This window comes from Sinohyriopsis cumingii, chromosome 17, assembly GCF_028554795.1.
Source record: "Sinohyriopsis cumingii isolate HCF-2022 chromosome 17, ASM2855479v2, whole genome shotgun sequence".
Classification (NCBI taxonomy): Eukaryota; Metazoa; Mollusca; class Bivalvia; order Unionida; family Unionidae; genus Sinohyriopsis; species Sinohyriopsis cumingii.
The window spans coordinates 33266520-33291248 of NC_142977.1; the positions used below are offsets into that span (position 1 = coordinate 33266520).

The 24729-nt window shown below is 34.7% G+C and overlaps 1 protein-coding gene across 2 annotated transcripts in view; it reads left to right on the top strand.

Annotated features, from left to right (window-relative positions):
* LOC149778385 (uncharacterized) overlaps nucleotides 1–24199 on the top strand; it is a 42850-nt gene extending 18651 nt beyond the window's left edge. Inside the window, exons 2-12 of one of the 2 annotated variants that reach the window (XM_089939210.1) lie at nucleotides 2462–2648; nucleotides 5026–5121; nucleotides 5758–5919; nucleotides 6505–6630; nucleotides 8031–8251; nucleotides 9984–12535; nucleotides 16384–16535; nucleotides 18456–18560; nucleotides 19476–19592; nucleotides 19879–19903; nucleotides 21561–24199. In XM_089939210.1, the coding sequence (XP_089795336.1) occupies nucleotides 2462–2648; nucleotides 5026–5121; nucleotides 5758–5919; nucleotides 6505–6630; nucleotides 8031–8251; nucleotides 9984–12535; nucleotides 16384–16535; nucleotides 18456–18560; nucleotides 19476–19592; nucleotides 19879–19903; nucleotides 21561–21679 (3862 nt within the window). In that variant the 3' untranslated portion in view covers nucleotides 21680–24199. The remainder of the gene's footprint in view (nucleotides 1–2461; nucleotides 2649–5025; nucleotides 5122–5757; nucleotides 5920–6504; nucleotides 6631–8030; nucleotides 8252–9983; nucleotides 12536–16383; nucleotides 16536–18455; nucleotides 18561–19475; nucleotides 19593–19878; nucleotides 19904–21560) is intronic. The other variant, XM_089939211.1, reaches the window with a different exon arrangement.
* Nucleotides 24200–24729: the final 530 nt, after the last annotated feature.

Consider the following 24729-nt stretch of genomic DNA (forward strand, 5'->3'; position numbering starts at 1 on the left):
TGCAGAGTTATCCCACTTGCAACAAAACGAAAGTTAAAATCGTTGTTAACAAATAGGTTTAGAATACAGTGTATACAGTGTGCATAAATTGCAATAAATCAAGTTTTACAAATTAAATAAAATATCACGTTTGTGATTAAATTGAATAATTGACTATTTAAGCTGGACAGAAAAAGTGTTGTGCAGTCTTCTTAGTCAGTTTGCTTTTTGAGTCCTTGGCATTACTTTCTGCGTATATTTATCGTGTGAAAGGCCTTTAAAAACGAAATACCACTGAGTGGACTCTGACGAACCGAGTTTCCTTAAAAGTAATCTAAACCAGTGGTCTTACTTTCATATTGATTCAGCATTAAAACTTTTTTAGAGTATCAAAGTACCTCGAATTAAATAAAATAATGAATTATATATGCAGTGAGATAATGGCAGCTATAATAAACAGTTAAAATTACTCTAATGTTCATGTTATTATCTAGCTATATTTCGGTACAGAACTTAAAGAGATTTCTCATCTATAAAGACTTATACTTGTTGCTACGTTCTGAGTTTAAAATTACCCCAGGGCAGTAAGATTGTATTCATATATTATCAGAATATTACTCGAAGATTTCAGCGCTATAGCGTGGTTATAACCTGACTTTAATAATTACAGTTTCAAGAGACGAGCGATGCTGTATTGATTGCAAATCACGACTGTCTGCCCTGCATTTGTACTTGTATGCTGTAATTTGAGGAATAAATTGAATATAGCCGCCACTATCTCACGTATTAAATTCATTATTTAATGGCAATCAGAGGTGCAGTAATCACTAGGAAGGTGGCATTTTGACCGTAGAAAACCCATAACAATAGTCCTTGCCCATGACAAAATTTTACCTAAAGTTTGTAAAGTAAATCTAGTTTAGCTTCATATTCAAATAATAATACATCGATCATCACAATATTTCCACAAGTAGTTATTGAGACAGGTTATATATCCAGGAAAACTTTTCATAGTGTTTATTTTTGCTTCGTTTCTTAGGAATCCAAGACAGTTATATTGCGTATGTCTTGTGAGTGACTGCAATAGATAACCATTTCTCATGAATTTATCTAGTTGGGTCTTAACATTTTCATGCATAAATTAGACAGTGGACTGAGAAAATGCACGTTCAAGGGTGCCTTAAAAGATTATGGACTGAAAAGATGACGTCAAAAAGTGTACCGTAAAAGATTATGAACTGACAAAATGACGTCAAAAAGTGTACCTTAAAAGATAATGGACTGATAAAATGACGTCAGAAGTGTACCTTAAAAGATAATTGACTGACAAAATGATGTCAACTGGTATCTTCAAAGATAATATACTGACGTCAAAGGGTACCTTAAAAGATAATGGACTACCACAATAACGTCAAAAAGGTAACCTTGAAAGATAATGGACTCTCAAAGTGACGTCAAAGGCTACCTTTAAAGATAATGGGCTAACACAGTAATATGAAAGGATACCTTAAAATATAATGGATTGACAAAAAACACGTCAAAGGGTACCTTAAAAAACACAATGGTGAGCAATAATACAGTGTACAATAATAACAAGAGTCGCAAAATTATGTCTAATCTGCCTCCAGTAAGAAAGAAATCGTGCAAAGCACAATGCAATTATCACTTCTATCAAAGTTTTACAGAAGTAATTAGAAAAGTCATAATCTTTAGCCAACAAGTTGCAACTTTTATGATGCGCAGTATTTCATCCTGTATAACAATGCTAAATTTTGCAGTTAATAGAAGAGAACTGAACAGAACTTGACTGATCTGACTTATGCAAAATAGCATATAGTTACAATACATGCTGCATATACAATACATTATTGCATAAATTAATGAATGAATAATGACGATGTAAAATTTGTGTACACTTAAGTCAGAGAGAGAGAGAGAGAAGATAATCTAAGTTGGAATGCATTATAAAGATATTTACCAAGGATTTTACAGTAATTACAAAACAATTCAACCTTGATGCAGTCTCGATAATCTGCTTGAAAAACATCATGATAAAAATTGCAAGATTCTCGAATACATTAAAACCCACTTAAATGGTACCATTAGCTCTTTTTCAACTGATTATAATAGCATTACGTTTATTTTTCTTGGCGTTGTAAATTTATTTTTTTTAACATTATTTTACTAGTTTTTCCTTTACTTCAATGCTCCAGCTCATTTGCATAAACATTGTGTATACCAATAACCCCACAAGGAAAAGAAACATTCCGTGATTATTAAATTACTGCACTTACTTTAAGATACATTTCATAACTTTTTGTTTCGGAATCAACAAAAGATCAGAGAGAAAAAAATACTTCACACAAGAAGCAATTTGATCCGTATCGTTGGTGAATTTAAAAATATATGTTCTCCTGTTTGTGTGAACTTTTTCGTCCCTCATATGCATGATCTTTTAAATTTTAAATATTGTTCTTTGCAGACTAGATGAAGCCAAGAAATATCGTCAAATTGACCGAGACCAGATTAACAAATTGAACCAGCAACTTGCCGACTATGAAAGTGAAATTAACATGCTCCGGCGATCTATGGCGTCCTTGGAAACAGAAAGAGAGCGTGACAGGAGCACTATTCAGCGCTTGCAGATGGAAGTCGACAAGCTTAGAATTGTAAGTACGCTTGCAGGAATTCTAGAAAAGGAATGATGAGGTGACACACTAGTTCAAATGTTAACTCGACACCTCTTCACCGTATAGCGTGAATTATGCGCTGACGTAACATTTAGCGATTTAGTTTAAGGGGACAGGAATTTAAGTTTGTCTAGTTATATTCAAGCAACTGCTGATCAGAGACGTTAAAATATATAAATTGGTCAAGTTGGCGGAATTTATTTTCGCAATCTAACTCTGAGACCAATAAATTGAAAACAAATACTATTCAAAAATTGCAGCGTAAGTATGTTTAAATGTTTAATTTCATTCGACAAAACGCAAACGTAACAAATTTTGATCTCTTTATTAAATATTGACGTTTCGACATTTGGATTGCACATCGATCCTTATTTCTAATTATATCCCGACTAAATAGAGTTCGCTTACAACTATATCTGATACAACGATATGTCACTTACTAAGGTGTACATTTAACAATCCTTCACTGTGTTCGAGTTAATAATTAAAGGGCCTCGGGTGGCCGAGTGGTCTAAGACGCTCACCTTTCTGCGTGAGCTCGAGTCTTCCTCCATCAAGTATACAGGCCACCATGTATAGATTGCCATGTGCTGAAAAATGGCGTTAAACCCCACAAAACCAAACAAGTTAAATAAAAAATAAAAAATCACAGAGTATAGCAATATAATTTCTGGCTTCCCTTGGGGAGGTTTACTCTATGTCCTATTTTTATTAGAACAATTCAGGTACTATTGTACTATCAATTTTAATCATTGCAAATGATGCAAATAACGAGTTCATGGATAAAGTCAAAGCAGCCACTAAAACCAGTAATTTAAACACAGTCTCAAGATATAGTTAAAATTATTCAGTTCTTAACTGGGAAGAGAGTATAACAGAATGTATCAATATACAAGACTTCATATTGTTTGCGGCTCGTTGGATATGACTGCCGAGGCATGCGTACTTGTTTATGTTTAGTCGTACCCGACTCTGCCGAGGCATGCGTACTGGGTTATATTTGGCCGTATCTGACTGCCGAAGCATGCGTACTGGGTTATGTTTAGTCATATCTAAATGCCGAGGAATGCATACTGGGATATGTTTAGTGGTATCTGCCTCTGCCGATGCATGCATAAAGGGTTGATTTGTTTCCCAAGGATTTTTCTTTAATATAAGCTTGAGCAAGTAGATTTTAAACCGACACCGATTGCCTTGGAAATAAAGTGACATTTTATAATCTTCTCACATGACCAGAACTAAACCTCAATAATGTTCTCGCTCCTAACATTTTGTTTTTATAAACATAAATATTATCGTATCTAGTTATCTGATTTATGGAACTTGCCGCTTATTTCATGACCACTTAAGATGGCTCTGTGACGGCAGACGGCGTTTAATTTTCTTCTTGATCTGTCATCAGCGAATGGATTTGTGACTAAACATCACGCAGCGCTAGATGCACAAAACAAAGCTTCTCTCTGCATGGTTCTGTTATCTGCCATTGCTAGGGAAACATTTATTTTTATTTTATCGATTGTGAGCTAATCATGTTTTCTATGAAAAATCCCATCGTATCTTATCGTAACATTATTGCCGACTTACGTGTTATTCTGATAGAAGTTTTTTTTCAGATGAACTCCAAAAGTAAGTCTAGGATTTATTGACAGAATAATTTCCCTCTCCAGACTAATAAACGCCTGTCTACATTCCTAATTCGATATTCTTTTGTAGTGTCTGCACATGGTTTTGCTCTGTAATAATTGATACGTCGTGCAAAGAATCATCGAAAACATTTCTAGCTTTTTTCCAGTATTATAATTAATTCGGCTTGTTTCTCTGGTCAGACTAAAATATTTGTTTAATGAAAGAAGAGTCCAAACTTTACTAAGTTCCTTTTAGTATACTCTAGAGCTTGAGACACTCGTCTTTATTTTTCTTCGGTTCGTATTTTCTGTTTCCTTCTTGGGGCCAAAAGATCTTAACCATTCTGTCATTAGTTACTGTTGTTCTTCGTGTCTCTAATTTGCTGATTTTAATGCCTCCAGCAATGTGACTTAATACTTACTGATAATATTCCTCCTTATGTTCTTACTCTATCCTCAATAATATTCCCCCTTATTTTCTTACTCTATCCTCAATTGTCCTTATTGTATAATGGAACAATTTTTTGTGTGTGATGTAGTATTCTAGTTTGTTTCATTCTACTGAAGAATATCAGTCTACAAGTGTAGTAAGATCCCTGTATTACGTTTAGTCCAATGTTTTATGTCTACAGCATAATATACTAATGCTCTCTATGATAATATGTCATCGTTATCTTTTTTGGCAAAATGATCTGCAACTCTAGTCATGATTATAATCCATCTTATAACAGGATCTGAACAATGAGACCCTGGCCCATCTCGACGCAGAGAACCGTCGTCAGACCCTCGAAGAAGAGATTGAATTCTTAAAGAAGGTCCACGAACAGGTGAGATTAGTGCTTGCACCCTTCTGAACAAATACGCATACGTGTTTAATTAAATCAATTTAAGTACTTTTTTCCAAAATCTTTTGCCTGAAAGTTTGAAGTGAAATGAGCCGATAGTTTTTGAAATATTAGACACACATTTTAAAGATGGCTACAACTGGCTTATTAACGTTAATGTTAGGGAACTTTGAATACAGACTCGTGATTATGGAAAGCTAGTGCTTAAAGACAGCATAAACTAAATTATGTGTAAAAATGTAAATTGCCTAATTATATTTGATCGGAATACTCGCTGAGGTATAAAGCTGGAATATCATGAAGTGTTCAAATTCGAAAGCTTCGATACTTTTGTGATTAGTTTAATGTTTCCTTTCTTTCACCACAGTATGACTAATGAAGCAACCAACCAGTCAGTCAACATCTCAAACCATCAAGCAATTTTTCCGTCATTACTCAATCTGTTCATGTATATATTAGTCATTTAGTCATTGCCACACTCGGTAACCCACTCAAATGGTCAATAAATCAATCACTAGTCAATCAGCCAAAAAATATTTGGATCGTTAAGGCGTCTAGCACAAATCATAGCCAGACATCGTATATAATTAGAGATCTGTGTCTTCCTTTTTCTTATAGGAACTGAAGGAGCTGGCTGCGCTTGCTTACAGAGACACCACGGCTGAGAACCGAGAATTCTGGAAGAATGAGCTCGGCCAGGCTATAAGAGAAATTCAGCATGAGTATGATTCGAAGGTCGATCAGATCAGAGGTGACCTTGAAAGCTTCTACAATCTCAAGGTGAATGTCAGCGTGTTCAGTACAAATTGGTTTTTCATGTTGTCTTTATTTGCAATAATTTAGTTTATTTAGAGAGATTATCTGCAATGAATCCATCAGGTGTTCCTTTCATTGTTATGCAATTTATGAGTTTCAAAATCAAGGCATTTTCTTCATTAATTGATTTTTATTTAAAGTAAATGAGCTCTTTTGTTTTCGACAACCAAAATGTAGACAAGCAATATTGCATCTATAATCGACGAGAAGAGAATGTTTTTATGCGTATAATCTTTGTCTTTATTTATATAAATTATTCGTAAATAAGGTAATTGTATGATTTTGTACCGTTACTTCAATGACGTGCAGCAGAGTCCTTGCATCTTGATGATTTTAAAACTCATCGGCTTTAATTATCTTGTCTGGGTCTTTTAACAAACTGGACAGGAGTTTTATGGTCTATCCCACTCAATCAAGCTACAGAAGCCAAAACGATGGAGGAAGTTCAAATAGGGTTTTAAGAAGCCTAATATGACCTCTATGTCCTAATTTTCAATAATATAGGCGTACCCTAAGCTTTCATTTGACTTATTCTTGTCTGGATTATAGATCCAAGAATTCAGAACAGGGGCCACCAAACAAAACATGGAAGTAACCCACGTCCGTGAAGAGAACAAGAAGCTGATCAAACAAATGACGGACCTCAAGGGAAGATTGGCAGACTTGGAAGCTAGAGTGAGTTTTTATTTCTTTATTATTCTGCGTCCCATATTGCATAAGAACGATGACACACTGTAAAATTGAAACGATATTCTGTATATATTAAATTTGCCAAGTCTTTAGAAAACGGACATCATTTGTATAAGAACCTATTTATTGTGCCGTAAAGATGTTAGATTCTGCTGTTTCCTTGAACTGTATAATTTTTTTCATATTTTAAGAGGTTTAGAATCAATGTCGTCAGCAAGTACAAATCAGGTCACTGCGAACCTTACTCATTTATGGAAATAAATGAAACAGATATTAATAACTGGTACATTTTATGTGGAAAAAGAAAATGAAAATGTTGTGTCGCTGATTATTCAATCATCGTCATATTTTCTGGATGATCTTTTAACCGTAGCACATTAAAGGTGATTACGACGGCGTCCAAAGGCGGCCGGCCACTGATCTAGATGTCTTAATCGAGATATATAAACTGTATATATTAATTTATTTCTTGTTTGACTAAAGTAGAGGCAACTATAAATACTTACACAGTTCAGAATGAAATAAGACATACTGCTTAATTACCGACTCTCGAAATATTCAGTTTTTATTTGTGAATGTTCTTGAAAAAAACACAACTATTTTTCGTTTATTTCAAAAGTCAGTTTGTATCATCGAGAATATTATCCACTTGGTTATATTTCGTTAACAGATATCCTGCAATGGTGCCAGTTAGATCCATCTTCAGATGGATACCACACTAGACTGCATTAAGTTCATAACACTTGCATAGACACCTTGCATGATTGCCTGATGTGCCTCTGAGATGTTTTATTGACATATGTAACATAAATGAAATAGCCTTCTGCTCTTTGATCAATAGTATTTCCATACTATTGAATTAAATTATTTTCCTCGAGTTTTCCGGATGTGCTATTCTTAATTATGTGGCCTACTTTCAATTACCAGCCTAGAATCTCACAGATGGATTGATATATCACTGTTAAATATGTTGTGACACAATACACGTTAAACATCATACGATAAATGCTTTCTTAAGTCACGTTTATTAATGGGATCAGATTATGAAAGTGAGATAAATGTATGAAATCGGGGTGGGACTGAGCGTGTTGTGTCGAAGAGCGAGCTTAATCTTCCAAATTGCCATTCTAGAGCAAGTTTGATATATAATAAAAAGCAAATTTTCTTTTGTATCGTTAATACTGGATATATCTCATCTTGTTGTACCAAAACCGATATATTCTCAACTCGTTAAAATATCACGTGTTTGGTACCACACCATGAAATATATCAGGTATTATCGTAGGAAAAGAAAATATCCTCGATATATTACCAATTAAAAGGGAGTTTCTCTGAAAGTTTGAAGCTAATCGTCATATCCAACTTTTATTTGTAATAATTCGCAGAATGCCCAATTGGAGAAACAGTATCAAGATCTTCTTCGCGAATACGAGTCCAAGGACGCTGACCATGCTCTTGAGATTGCCCAATACAAGGAGGAGATCTCCAAACTGAGAGCCGAGATGGAGGGCATCCTCGCCGAATTACAGTCTCTGATGGACGCCAAGCTTTCCCTGGAGTTGGAGATAGCTGCCTACCGCAAATTGCTTGAGTGCGAGGAAAACAGGTGTGTTCGAGGGATTGGGCGTTTTAGATTTCTGGATGATTTGCAAACCAATCCCGAAATATTTGAGCATGTTAAGGCAGAGGAGACGGATAATAAAAAATGAAGTGTCATTCTCTATCGCTATACCTGAATTAGAAACACACATTTTATATATGTTGTCTTTAAATAGACTTTTGGTTCCTACATCTGTATTTTTGTTTGGTAGTATCTTAAGCGCTTCTGAAAGATAATATTGGGCGGTAACGTTATATATGCAATTAGGTACCTGAGGAATGTGTTAAAATTTGATAAGTCTATGGTTTCCAAAACTATTTACAGTGTCAGGGCAATATCGTTCGGTTATAGTTAGTATGGTTTACGTAGGTTATCAAATGTATAGAAACCGATTATATTAACGAACATGTACATCATGAATGGGCTGTCTTTGATCACGTAATATGGTCTTTCTGTAAATCTGTAGTCATACAACTGAGAACACAGAGGAATGTCGGACTACATGAAGCCAGTAGAGCCTGACAAAGTTGCACATTAGATCTCCAACTGTATTCACTGCTTGTGTCATAACGCCACTTTGCAATGGAGATAACAATCAGATTTTTGTTCTTTCCTAATTTAGAAATGTTCCGCGGGACTCTATGATGAGAGAAAACTTCGAATCCTCCTTAATCTAGACTTGAAAGAGGCTATGGACAGTTTTTTGCAATAACCTAAACTCGATGTGTGCAGTTTTGCTATTCTGTCTACGAAGTTCTATATACACTTGAATTATACTGAGACAAATACTTAAGTGTTTCTTATGAGTGCTTCAAGGTATTCATTGAGGAAAAACGCCATTAGGTTTTGTTTGGTGAAATTGGATATCTTTAAATTCGCAGCTGGAAAGGCCTAAAAATAGTTTCATTTAAGATCATGTAAGTTCAGGATTAAATGTTTCAGTGGGTATTGAGCTATATATAAACGTTTGAAATTTCGTGCAAAGATATATGTTAGAACTCAAGCATAATTACCTCTCATGACCTTTAATATCTATATTAAACTCAATGTTAAGTACATGAACCTCTTTCGCTGTTCTCAACGACGGGAAATGTGACGGAGGACGAAAATATATTTATATATTTCAGGTTTCTGTCCATAATTCAAATACCGAACTTCACTGTCAATATGCAGCGACATTGTTTCGTTTCCTATCCGTCTTGAATATTCGTCCTGCTAGATCAATTTATAATACTTACAATACAAAAGAAGAAAGTGACAACGTTACCCTTAAATCTTCTTATGTGATGCTGAAGTTAGTTTTGAAACAGATAAATTGAAATGCTAAGGATTTTCCATCAGTCTTTGAATGAACTTCAAGAACTGACGGAATACTTACGTAAATTAGTATGGAATCAGGGTTGAAGTTGATACGTTAGTTGAATTTATATAGCCAGGTCTATAGACTTTGTATAGGATTTGAAAAGAGTACCTTGCTACTGAGCATTTACCTGCACTAATAGATATATATATCAATATGTATGTATGTGATGCTATGGTGGGCCAGACCTCAAAGTGCCTTTAGTGGTTTAGGTACCACGGGTACATTGATTTAGATTACTAGTTTCGTATATGTTTTATCTGACTAAAGGATAGAACAAGTTTTAACTTAGGACTTTGTAATTTCTTGTCGTCAACTCTGATATAAAGTAGTATTGGTCGATGGCGATTGAGACAATTATCGAGACTATATTGGCAGGGTTGATGTATGGCGTGCAACTCATGGCTTAGTAAGGGCAAGGGATGGACTGAGGCCGAGATTTAGTTACTCGCCAAGCGAAACAACCAGGCCCAAAGAGCCTGAGGATATTCAAATGGAGGAACATGTAGTTAAGACAGAAACAGCCCCATTCAGTCCTGAATCCCAAACAGAAACTGCAAGCTCCATAACATCGGGTAGTTCAGAACAACCTCAAATTCCAGAAACAGAAGAGGAAACGCGTCAAGTTGATGACAAGACAGTACATTTTGAGCCCTTTTCCACTCCTGAGAAAGAATTAACTGATGAATGCGAGATGAAATTAGATAGTACCGAAGAACGAAAAGAGCATATAAAGGAGGAATTAGTAGAGTCTTCTTTAGTAGAGGTGGAAATTAGTGGTCAAACAGAGGGAGATAGCATTACTGGTGAATCTGTAGATAATGGCACAAAGGAAACCGTAGAAGCTAGAAAACTATGTGAAGAAAGTGATGAACTAGTTGAAGATACACCGGATACGAAAGGCGAAGTTGAATGCGAAATAAATGAGACCGAGAGTGAGAAAACTTCTTCGGAGAGTCACGTTATTCCAGACATTATTGATGAAAAAACATCTCCAAATGAGCCCATGAAAGACAGTGGAATTGCAGATACCAATGACACTCAAGAGGTGAAGGGAGAAGAATCAAGGACTGATGAAATAGTAGAAGAACGTGCCACAAAAACAGAAGATGAACCTCAAACGATAGAAACCAGTGTGAAAATAGTTATATCTCCGTCCATTTCACATGATAAAATTGCCAATGCTTCTGTCGAAGGGGAGGTACAAGAACCCTCATCAGAAATTATGGAAATTCATGAGCAGTTAGAGGAAACAATGCAAGAAATTGCAACAGAGAAAGCAATGCCTAGTGTTACTGGCTTAGACGCAAATGAAGATATCACAACAGATACGGATGAGGACTTGACAAAAAGCACCGCAAAAGGAGATGATCCAGAATCAGTAAAGGAAGATCAGATATCGGCAACACGTGGAGATGAAAAGTTAATGTCGCCATCATCAGAAGCAGAGGAAACTCTGTCTCCGGTAAAGGAAATTGAAACGGCTAAAATAGAACAAACGCTCGACGAAGAAAATGACCAAAGAGCATGTACTATCAAACAAGAGGCAGACCAACAAGAAGAATCACTTGTTGACGAAGGTTCTGAAAAGCATATGGAACTTAAGGAAAAGGACAATAGCAAAGAATTGCAATCTTTAGCAAATTTAGATGATGAAATTGCGCAAAAGGGTGTTCATTTACCACATGAGGAGGCTGACTCTGAAACTCGCGATTATGAAAAGGATATTGATACAACAACCGTATATACTAAGGAGGGAGATAAGAACACTGATTTGATAATCCAAGAAGATATTCATTTGGATGAATCAGAAGCTAAATCACCGGTAGAAGAAGATAATAAAAATGTAAGGACGTCTGAAAGTAGTCATGAGGATTTGGCAGAGCCTGTGGGGACGGGAGAGGGGGGTGCAATTGATACATCGGTAAAGGACATTGATCCTAATCAATCTGCAGAAGAAATTATCAAAGATACGGAGGCAGAGAAAGCTGATGGCAAAGAAACTGAATTGCCTCTCAAACAAAATGCTGAAAATGCTCAAGGCCCAGAAGAAGAAAATTATGCGAAAGTAGATTTCTCGAGTATGGAACTGGATGGGGTGATTAACACGTCTGCTTCTAACGACACCAAGGATGAGTCAACTACCATAGATGTTAGCACGTCAGATGCAGATCAAGATATTACAAAAGATCATGACCTAGAAGAAACAAAACTGAGTAAATCTAAATCTGAAATCGAAGAGAGTAAAGATGTAGAATGTGGTTCTGTCCCTACCGACTCGGAAGATGATAGACATACGAGTGCAAAAGATCAGTCAGATGTTATTTACTCCCAGGATGATGAGTTAGAACACGATCAAAATGTTTCGGAGGTGATTGGCTCAAAAAATGATGAGTGTTCTGAGATACAAGAGAAAGGACAAGAAGAAGAAGCTACAACGCCTATTGAGACAAAAGATACACACATACCATTACATGGTGATGAACAAAATGCCGATGTTGAAACATCAACAGAGGCATCAGTTTCGGTTGGAGGTAAAACTTATATGGAACAGCATGATGATAATGGTTTAGACGGAAACAACGAGAACGAACAAAAAAACATTGAAAAAAATATTGAAAGCAAAACTTATGGAGCAAACGAGTCTTTGGCTAGATCGGTTTCTTCTGACGATGCGTCAGATTCACATTTAATGGGGAAAGCCTCAGATGGAATGAATGAATCAAACCAAGTATCTGCTGAAGCTAAAGTAGATGAAATAAAAGGTGAGGGAGATAGTTCTGATGCTCAAATTATCCTTCAAAATGGAGATAGCGAGACTGACACCAGTGTTCCAGAAGAAACACGAGCAAAGACTGAATCAGCAGTAAATGGATTTCAGGAACAGAGTGGGGATGATGTAATTTCAGATGCGACAGATGCAGAAGTCGGTATGTGTTTTAGCCTGGCAATGACGCTTTTTCCTTTGCTGTGTGTTCACCACCGTTTCGTTTTCTTGTTTGAAATACCTGCTCAGTTTTTGAGAGACTGCCACAAATTAATGCGTAGCATGATACTTGTTTCTCATTCGTGATATCTCGTTTGAGCACGTGATTTCTTTTTTTTTTCTCAACGCTTTAGTGTGATCACTGCTTTAAGTCTTGTATGACTGAATTTATTAGTCTAATAATATTGTTGCATTTCAGAACAAGGACAACAACGGATGTAATAGATATTTTGACAAAGCCTGCACAAGGTATCCACAAACGTTTGTAAACACTGTCGTTAGCAAACAAACGATACAGGAATTCCATTCACGTATAATATATTCGGTGGTTTCTTGCCGAGTCGGTTCATAATAATATGCCACGTAAGCGTGGTAATGAGCTGCTTTCGTATCTAGAAACAAGGCTTCTCTAATGCTGTACACCTAAACATCCTAAACACTAAGCTAACTTGCCTCATGGTTGACACGTGTAACGGTCTTAATCATTTTAAGGCTAGAAATATCAAAATGCCTAGCATAATATGGTGACAATGTTCCATTTACATATGTCATATATCTATAGTTGTACATTACCATGTTATCCACATGCTTATCGGAAAACTATATATTATATTATTCTCAAGCTGGCTTCCAGACCCAAATGTTTGTCTATGCAAAAGAGACGTGAAATGATCAACAATCTTTATTTCCCGCTAACAGAATTGGGCTAAAACATGTTGTAGAGCAAGCGGTTAGTGTTCAGTCCAGAGGAGGATCTGCTTTCGCAGATATCATAACCAGTGAAACAGAGTCCAAAGGCGGTTCGTATTTGCACTGTCTTCGCGAGGTATTTCTGCTATATGGCTTCACAAATGGTTTTTTTACTTTCCTCTTTCTTTCCCAAATGAACAAAGAGAAAGGCTGTATTTCGGTTTATATGGTACCTATTTCAAACTAGTATCTTTGCAAAGGGGTATCGATAGATATAGGGGTATCGATAGATATACTCTTTCTCGATATTAGACTTTTTATTTTCACAATACGTTATGAAAAGATAATACAAAATAGAGCATATGGAATAAAATTCCACATTATCAACAGAAATATCTGAGACTGGAGAGACTATTCATCGGAGACAGCTGATATAAGATGTACTGAAAAATAGCTCAAGCCAATGTGCAGCAAACATCAAAGAATCAAAATAATGCGATATCATCTTAAAATGCTTAAGTTGGGAAAGTGTGGAAAAACTCAAAATCAAACTAAACACCCAATGAACTGAAATACAAATCCTTTCTCTTTGCAAGAAATATGAGCACACAACGCTAGATTGCGTGAAATATCTCCTGCTGCAATTAAACACTCAACGGTCGAGGATGTATATTCATATCTCCTCATCCATTTCACTAACAGCCTATGTCATAACCAAATCTAACCTCTTGTGTTTCCATCCCTTTTTTAAAACTATTTAGATTGTCACTGAAACAACATGTAGAAACAGTTGAGCAAGTGCAAAGTCGAGGAGGTGCCGCTCTGTCCGAATATATTTCAGGGTTCGAGTCCAAGGGCGGTGCGTATCGGGAATGTTAAGCCCAGTTATTATAGAGTATCACACGCCTATACCATTATATAGCCTATATTAACATGTCAGTTATAACTAACAAGAGTTAAGGTTATACGGATGGGTTGCCTACTAACATTGAACACTTTGTGATGTAATTGTATATACGGTTTCAATAGGAAGGCGAGTTCCTGTTCTTTGAGCAACAAATAATCGGGGAATCTTCAAAGGATATGCTTCAAGCCACCCATTTCTCCCGATCTTCTATTAAATAATATTTACAGCTGTGCTAAAAGTTTCTTCTACACATCTAACTTCATTTAATAATGTTCAGTATACCTTTTTTGCAGATGTCATCTCTTACAATTTTTTTCTTCATGTTTACAGATTTACAATTTCCTTTTTCAAAATAATTTGTGCTTTAATGTTTGCCGAGTGAAGATTAATGTCATATAACATGACCTGTATTTGTATCACAGCATGAAAAAAAATATTTGTAAAAATATAGTTTATTTATACTTCATTGGGACTGCATGACATAAATCCAGAGCCAAAAGCATGCTGATTTTTTTGATAAACAAATGCATGCAAACGTTTTACGTATCTAAAAGATTCACACGAACACAAATATGCTGGTAAATAATTCTTTATTAATTTTTCAAAAGAGTGGAAGCATTCTTATGTATATCACCTTAATAGGAATGCATATGTGACGAGAGTCTGGCATATACGAATTATGTCTTTCTTAGAACTACTGTATCATATTTACCAGTCATTTTTTGTTAATGAGGATGATGCCATTTGATTGTTTGAATGTTCAAGCATCTCACTGAGTATATCATTCATTTATCCGAAAGAAACGATTATACTGATAAGCAGATTTTATATTCTTACAGAACCTAATATACTTTTAATCCTATTTACCTGTCATTTCTTGTATTTCATCGGGTATAACATAAAGCCGGTTTAGGATCTTCAAATGTGTCTCTACTTTCCACGGGGCCTGCTTCAGCGGTATAATATATCTCTCAAGAGTATTTTTCTTTGTACGGGGCCCATTTTAACAGTATGACAGTCAGTTTGGACCTTCAAGAATATCTTTACTATCCTTGGAGCCTATTTTAAAGTTATGAAGGATGGCCAATTTAGGACTTTCAAGTGTATGCTTATTTTACACAGGGCCTGTTCTAAAGATATCAAAGGTAGCCAATGTAGGACCTTCAGGATAATTATTTCCTATCCATCGATGCATATTGCTACAGCCAGTATGCCTACAACAAATCCGTATTTTCATTATATTTGTATGGAACTGGATCCAGGAAAATTATTTCTTTAATTAAATCTGCATAAAACGATATTGCTTCACTTTCCTGATATATTCTTGCCGTAATTGCTTTACTGCTTTATCCACTTGTAAACATGTCAAATATTTAATATACTTGATATATTTTGAGCAAGAGACTTTGCATGCAACTTAGGATACTGGAATATATTTCATTGGCTGCCTAAATGTTAGTTGCATGATATTGTGATGATGCGCTATGTTGAGATGCGTAAAATTGCTGATAGTTAGTGCCGCAGTTTGATTCGTTATATATTTGTATTCGTATCAATCTACATATTATGCTGAATGTTGCGTCAATAAAATAGTTTTTGTTAATGTTGAGGAATGTGTAGTCTACATATCATGATGTAATCATTATATAAAATAAGAAAGATAAAATTGTGTAACATTTGCATTAAATATATCATTGTTATTTTTTATTTATCATTGTTTGTTTTTCTCAAACATCATGCTGAGGCATAGTCATTTGACTTGATAACAAACTGTGCACTTACGAGTTTGATTGAAAAGTAATTTTCTCACATGAAAATATATTACTTAATATCATTATTTGTTTTCATAATGTTCATACGAGTAGCAAAGAATACATATGGGAAAAATCTATACAAAATAACCATTGAGAACCAACTGTACGTTTGATATTATCTTCCGCTCTGTTAAGCTGGCAGCTATTGCCCATATCTTACAAATGTAGTTATATTTTAGTTTCATTTTATTCACCGTTCTTTCATGGTAGATACAATTTGTAAGAGTTACATTTATTCAAAATTGCATTACATTAATTAAACAATGGTTTTTGTTAAATGTATGGATTGAGCTTGTAAAATAACCTCTAAACCCTCAAATGATCTTCATATGAACATCATGCATGAAATTTAAAATTTACAAAAGCACATCACAATTTTAGATTCTCAAGTTAGCATGAAGATGATGCGCGGAGAGGTATCAGCTAAAACCACTTACCAAAGAACTTCCACTGGGCCTATAGCTATATCTGAAGTCAGTCCAGAGGGAAAGTTTATTGTTCTGGAAAACACATCTTCTGGACCAAATAGAAGGGTAAATATTATTAGCTAGTTATTTCTTCCAAATAAATACTTCCTTTATGTGCAAATAATTATGCTAGAATGCATTCTAGGGTTTTAAGGTATAAAGACTTGCGATGAAGTTTCAGTACCTGATTTTGGAATACAGTTATTTTCTTTCACGTGCAAATTGGTTGTAGCACTATTTGAATATAAGCACTCGTGTTTTGTAAACAAAAGTTATGATCGTTCAACTTAGCAACATTTTTTTCTGGTCCATGTATATTCAGTATTTAAAATAAAAGTTATTATATCCCTACGTATTGTTAACTCACGATATATTATGTTTTACTGCAGAATGAACCTTTTTAAGGCAATTCTAAAATTCTGAAATTCGATTTGGATGAAAGAGAAAAATTGTAAATACAAAACCTTTGTAAGTATTGTCAGTAAAATAGAAGGATAAAATGAATAAAACTGAAATTTAAAGTTTTGCGAGGATACAACGGTTGATTAGGGACGCCAAAACCTCTTGTGCACATAAAGGGGCAAACAATGCCAGACAATCAGTGGTGAGATCAACAGTTTTCAGTCAAGATAACTGTCAAATGGATAAACATGTGATATATCTCTTTGTACATTCTATGGTGGCTTGATTATGTCAGAACCTTTTTACTGTAATACCAATAACTTTAGTATTTAAACTAAATATCTTGCCATATACATGTATATGATGACCCCATTTTGTTGATACATGTACACACGTAGCATTTATTCCTTGAAATTCTGGGATGCTTTGCATCTTTTCCATAGAAATTAATGCTGTATACTGCTGGTTAACCGTTAGGATATTCTAGTACAATACTATACAGGTAAATCCCACTTGTTGATGCAATATCCTTCAAGCAAACTTGTTTTTACATTTACAGCTATGCAATTTGATTCTTGTTTCATTTGCTCACAGACAGAATGAAACTATACCAAACATTTTTAATTGAATCTTATCTATTTTCACGGACGTAAATTTAATTAATTTATTCATTCTTAATCCAAGGACAGAATAACAATATTTCTGATTCAGCTTTGCTGTGTTTAACCGTTATTCCACCATGCTCCGTATAGATCATTTTCCATTCGAATATATAACCTTTTACACGTGTCTAACTCACTTTGGAAGAGTCATAATTAGAGCCTAATGTGAATATCTAGAAAGTCATGTAGGAAGACACGTTCTTTTCCCTATTGTGCTTGATTATCACTCGATAATCCCTGGTAATTAATCTGATAAGTATTCATATATTTAATACCCACTTTATTTCATAATACCTTTCCTGGTTTTTTAGCTACAATACTAGTAATTAATGAACAGTCGCTTAGAATTCTAACCGTTCCTTTCGTATATATTTTATACTGTAATAGTTTATTATTTGCGGATATCCAAATTTAAGTGGACATATCAGTCTCATTATTCAGCTGTTAGTTTTAACGGAGGGAAAGAGTCATAACTTCCATAATAAGACACACGGTTATTAGAGGTAATTATCTATTGTGAATATTGCTTTAATCTCTTTCTCAGAGCTAACGACCTTTTCCGAGCTTGATGTTTGTGTTATGGTACATTAGGGTTTTACTTTGATATAAATTAATTATACATCTTGCATTTTGAAATGTGATAACATTTGGATCATAACACAATTGTGCTAAGGGTGCTGAATTTTTTCTTTGCTGCTACTCACAAAACCAACTTGTAGCATGTGTGCTTTTCTTAATTCAGGAGCAAAAATAGGTAAGATTTTCCGCTAGCTAATGTTGGTGAACTTCAGTTTACTTTGTAAATCTTGTTTTATCTACGCAGTTTATAAATATTTTTGTTAGAAGCACGTGAATTGTTTATCTTGATATTCATGTTCTAGCAATATACTAATATACTAATATTTTTGTATATAAATCATAGGAAGTTAATCTTGATGGATGGAAAATCAAGAGAACGGTCGACGGCAAACACGACTACATCTATCCATTTAGAAACTTTACCCTGAAAGCTGGAAAAAAAGTCAAGGTGAGTCAAACATAATTGCACACTATGCTGAGTAGTTAGACTTTGAATGGCATTGTATATTAAGATTGCTAACGTACTTTATCAGTAAAAAGCATTGATTGAACATGGGAACTAAAATGATAATAACCATGGAGTTAAAAAACAACATTTCAGAATCAGAATAGCTTTATTTAATATTTTTATTTATAATCAAACTTTCATGATGTGATAACACGGCCTGTATAATAATCTAGTTTTAAATTGAGATCAGTTCTCGGTGCAGAGTAAATTGTGGACCGTTAGACTGTTTTTAACATAAAATAAACCATTGCAAGCTATTTCAAAGCGAGTCTTTGAATTCAGCTTTCACTGAAATATATTAAGTGGGCAATAAAACATCAAAAGACTTTTACTTTTCAAACAATTAGCTTAAAGGAAAAGATTCGATAGCTTAGAAAAATCCTATATAGTACACATGTTTGGAGTTTGCATTGCTTAGCAATATTTTCTAAATGAAAACAAAAATCAACCAGCCCTGAAAATGTGAAACATGTTCCGAAAGGTAACTTGAAAGACCTGTCTTTATATCCACTAACTATGATATTCGTGTTCAATTAATCGACAGGTCTTTGGCATAACTCCTACAGATAATACTGAGATTCGTGTTCAATTAATCGACATGTCTTTGGCATATCTCCTACAGATAATACTGAGATTCGTGTTCAGTTGATCGAAAAGTCATTGGCATAACTCCTACAGATAGTACTGAGATTCGTGTTTAATTAATTCACAAGTCTTTGGCATAACTCCTACAGATAATACTGAGATTCGATGTACGTGCGTTGGCAACAAATGTTGACCGTATTAAGTGCTGCACGGATTGGATTCTAGGTCGTGACTGCTTCCCGTGTTGACTTCTTAATTTCAATGTTCCAGATACTTGCCAGAGGTTCAGCAGCCGAAGCTGGGCTTAACGATCTGGTGTTCAGAGACGAGGACACTTGGGGCGTAGGATCTCAGGTGACCACCGTGCTAATCAACGAAAAAGACGAGGTAATAATGAAAATTACGGGGAAGATTTTACTTGCAGTATATAATATTAGGTCATTAAATTTAACATCTTACTAGAAAACGGTTAAACTAGAACTCGTAGATTATTCGTGTTTGCCAATAGAAGTCTCTTTTTGCAGATACAACTAACCTAAATACCATCGAATTCGATATTATTTTTACAATAACCCCCACAATCTTGGACCTCATGTTACAAGAAAATGATGAAGTAAAAGTGAGATTACGATCAAATTTTACATTATTGAAGCAAGCATTTATTCAATTGCAGATTTGCAACACACATATCGAAAATCGTAAGTGTAAAAATGTGTTTATTGAATTGAAGTAAATGCTATGCTTTACACTGTTTGTTTTGAGCACTGTTGAATCATTCCTTAGCATGTTTTTGTGATTGTGTCAACCTTCTGGCATCCCCACCTGTCCGTGGCATGTTATTAAAGGAAAGGTACAAAGAAAGCTTTTCCTCTTTGAGTGAAGCTGCCTGAGCAGTTACCTCCATTTTTCATTTGAACTGTTGTGTCGCATACTGTCTGTCTTTACATCAATAATGCAGCTTTTCAAGTACTAAATACTCTCCGTTTTTTTCGTTTTGGTCATATTATACAAAATGTTCCAGAAGCATTGCATGACTCTAGCTTTCCTTCCAGTTGAGTTGATAAAGCTTGTTTTGTATTTCATTTTTTTCTCTTTTTGATCAAGCATGTTGCAACGTCTTACACAATTTAAGTGACTTATGGGTTCAGTAATGACTTGCAGTGCCGTTTGTAATTGACCAAAAAGTGTCAGGTTAAGCTTAGATTAATTCATTTAACAAAGCAATATTATTCATAAATTTATGTTTCACTGAGATGATAGTGTGTTGTTTGTTTGTCTTTGTGGGGGGGATTTTCATGGCTATAGGCTTTCAGTGAAACTATAATCTAATCAGTCACATACCTTTGTAATTAAATTATTTGATTCATTCAGCACATACAAGTAGCTTACAATATAAATAAACAAATCTGATATTATAATATTCCCGAGTTATACAAACCTTATTTAAGTCATAGGGCTATTGAAAACTATCTAATGAATTATGATCTGAATGCAAGTGAAATAAATAACAATCATGTGGATTTGTGACCATATATTATATTCTTGACTGCCATTTGTGATAATTGAATATGGTTATACAGACTGAGACTGGAATTATTATTTAATATGGTTTTACAAATTGGGACTTGACTGATGTTTTAATATTGTTTACACATTGGGACTGCAATGCTGATTTATAATGGTTTTGCAACTTAGGACTGGACTGACGGTTTAATATGGATTCACAAACTGGAACTTGACTGATGTTTTAATATTGTTTACACTTTGGGACTGGAATGATGATTTAATATGTTTTGCACATTGGGACTGGACTGATTATTGAAGTTAGTTTATACATTGTGACTGGACTGGTGATTCAATATGGCTTTACACATTGGGACTGGACTGGTGATTCATTATGGCTTTACACATTTGGACTGGTCTGGTGATTCAATATGGCTTTACACATTATGACTGGACTGGTGATTGAATATGGTCTTAATAATAGACAGTGTAGAAATATAGCAATACTGTACATCTTATTTATTATAAAAACTCCTTAGTGGTACAAGCATTAAAGTCTGGAAGACGTTGCTACCATTGAATATATAGCAAGTACAAATTTCAGCATCATCAGCATTTGTTCTAATTACTCCATTGGTCAGCTAGATATAAAAGTCTATAAGAACTAGTTTATATATATAGATAGAGAATTTGCAAATCAATAGTTTCTTGTCCCTTGAAAGTGGTATATATATGTATATTTCTGTGAAGGGTCAAGAAACTTGATTTATGATTTGCAGATCAATGCTCTAAAGACCACCATGTAATGTAATGATGCTAACGTATCTTCAATGATGACTTTTCCCTTTACAGGAGAAAGCGAGCCACGTTCAGAAGACGTTGTACAACTAAAGGATCCAATTCTACTCATCAAAGAGCAAAGCGAGTCACGTGCAGAAGACATTTTACAACTTAAGGACCCTTCTCAGTAGCGACGTCTTGGTCTTTGCAGTCCACCATAATATTACCATTGCATTGTAAGCATACCCTGTACATACCATACTATCCAGCAGACCAGTTAGACTAAAGCGCCACGTTCGTACTCCTTTGCATTCCAGTGGAACATCAGCAAACCGGCTTTTCAGATTGATGTTCAAACACAGCAATTGGAAACATACCCAAAATCGTATATTTTAGCTTCTTAATGTATTATTTATTTTGTTTAAAAAATTGGAAACAAGTGTAACTGTAGCAACAGTTTGTGTTATGTTTCCGTTGTGTTAAGACTTTAAAGCATGTACAAACCCCTTTTTCAAACTGGTGTTAGTTTTTACCTTTCGGTTTGTTAAGTCTGGAGATACAAAGACGTTCTAAGCTATAAAAAAAGGTTTTTCATTTTTGTACATGTAGATAGCTAAATGTATATTTATTTCAATGAATCCACTTAAGGAAAATAGGTTGTGATGTTTTTTAATAAGATTCTGTGGTGCAGACCTTTAAACTATTTAGGATTTAGAGATACAGAAAATCAGATTAAACCTTTATAAGAGATGTATTACCAGTGTGATGGTAAAATATGATGTATTACCAGTGTGATGGTTAAATATAAAAACACAATACTTCCATTGCTTCACACTATGAATAGTTCCTTTCTTATTTCGTGTTAGTCGTTTACTATGTTTGGGATTTGGTATTACTTGCCAAGGGTTACTGTTTGACACTGTATTCAAAATAACATAATATCTTATGGCATTTTGAAGTTCTTACTGTAGTGGCTTGTACAAAAGGAAGAACTACATCCCAGGTTTCCTAAATATGAAAATGCATTTTAACTCTTAGACAATGTTCAGTACGTTTCCAATTTAAACCCATTATGTATCTTTTACGATTATAATGCAGATAGCTAACTGTAAACTAGTTAACGATATACCGGACCCGGCACTTGCAATGCCATTTTACCACTTGAGATTATGGTTTTCTAAGCAAGTTCTGGTTTTATGCTTGTGCTTAATATGTTTGTGTTTTATCCAGTGTATTTTCCACTACTACCGAGATCTTTCTGTGTTTTGTGACTGTTAAATGCTACACATTCCACAGCATTTTTATACTAGCTTAATTCTTGTTTCCTATGCTCGCTCGTGGTTTGACTACACGTATTGTATGTTGGGGAAAACAATCATATCATCACATATCTAAGTAACATATAGTATTTAATGTCAAAGTAGACGTACTTGCAATGTCTAACATTTTCGAAATACTGCCACTTCTCATCTCGAATTTTATGAAGACAATTTAGTTTGATTTTGTGGGGATTTTTTAAAATTGGAGTGTCACTGTATTGAAAAATACAAGCCAAAAAATATATAGAAGGTGTTTACATTACAACGATACGTGTCTGGGCATTTCTCATCACATGTGCAAAACATTATTTAGGCCTGTTGTTGTGAGCTATCACATCTACACCTGTACTAGAGACGCTGTCACATTCACTTCAGAGACTAAAGTGTTGTACAATATGTATTATTTCTAGTGGTTTCGCTAGGACTTACACTATAATATACCTACAAAAATCGGGCTTTTAATATTGCTTTGAAAATATTGTATAGATTGCATTGAATGCATGTGCTAATACATTGGGAAGAGTATATCAACACCAGCCTGGTTGAACTGTTGTACATTCAAAACCTCTCTAGTAAAGGTACAGTTTTGGTTGTGAGTAGTAATTGCAAGTATGCACATCAGTGAATAATCTTTTCTTGCAATTCAAGGATCAGAAACAGTCCTTTTGTTCTACATTTTTTAAAATAGGCATTTACAGCTTCTGTCTTAAGAATCTCTCACAGGCTATAAGAAAACACATTTCTTAAGCTGGAAATTGTCGACATCTTGTAAATACTTCACATAAAGATATTATTTATTTCCTAATTTATTCGAATTTTAGAACAGGAACGTTAGCATTATGGTACTGTTGGTCAATAACTGCTAACAGTACCATATGGTGCAGGAAAATTTTGTTCAGCCATAAAATATCTTGCAGAGCAAGGCATCTACACGCCACTTACTATAAAACCGACGGAAATAGATGTAAATATCTAGGTATCTGCGTTAGGTGTAATTACCTTAGTGATCCTCGATAAATTGGGTTTTAAATGAGCATACAAATTTGTAAATGGTAGAGTAATATATCTAGCGTTGCCATAAGTGAAGAATTTGCTTTTAAATCTTTTAATCTCGGCCATATGAATTCCTGAAGTTTGTATTGAAACTTCATATAAATGTGTGAAGATAAGATGGCATCAATGCCTGTTGTAATGACCTTTAAACTTTGGTCATGTGATGGTTCCTATGCAAGTGGAAAGCTGTGATTTATTGTTGCAGAATATTTCAGAATTTCCTTTAATTTCAATATTCATGACATGTCTTATTCAAAAATGTTTCTATTTCTTCCACAGGATCATATTTTCAGCTTTAACATTAATTTCTCTTCCAATATTAAACGCTTTCTATGTTTATTTTGTTTCGTTGTTTCTTTGTATCATTGTTATATATTTGTATCGGTTGTTCATGATCTGTATACGAACTCCCACCCATAAGCTGTGGATGCATCATCAACATGATCTAAAACAGAATTCTTTGAAATTTGCCGATACAAAGACTCCAATTTTAGCTGTAAATCCAAGCCAACAAAGAAACTTAGATGCATGAGGAGTCGTCCGGAAGTGTTCAGACAAAAGACATGCCCCTTTTCCTCTAATGTCTCGAGTTTCCACATTTCTAACGATTTTAGCTGGAGCTCCGAACACTCATATATAAAGCTAACATTATTTGAACAAAATCTTATGGCCAGTTATTTACAAGATTACATGTTCCAGGCAATTACAGACTTCATGACGAATTACAGACTACATGACATATTGTAGCCTTCTATTAGTAGAACAGAAGAGGCACTGATGATAATTTAAGGTAGTATCATAGAGATGCTGGTGATTTTATTTCAGACAAAACACAATAACGTATATTAATATAGTCATGCCATTTGTTC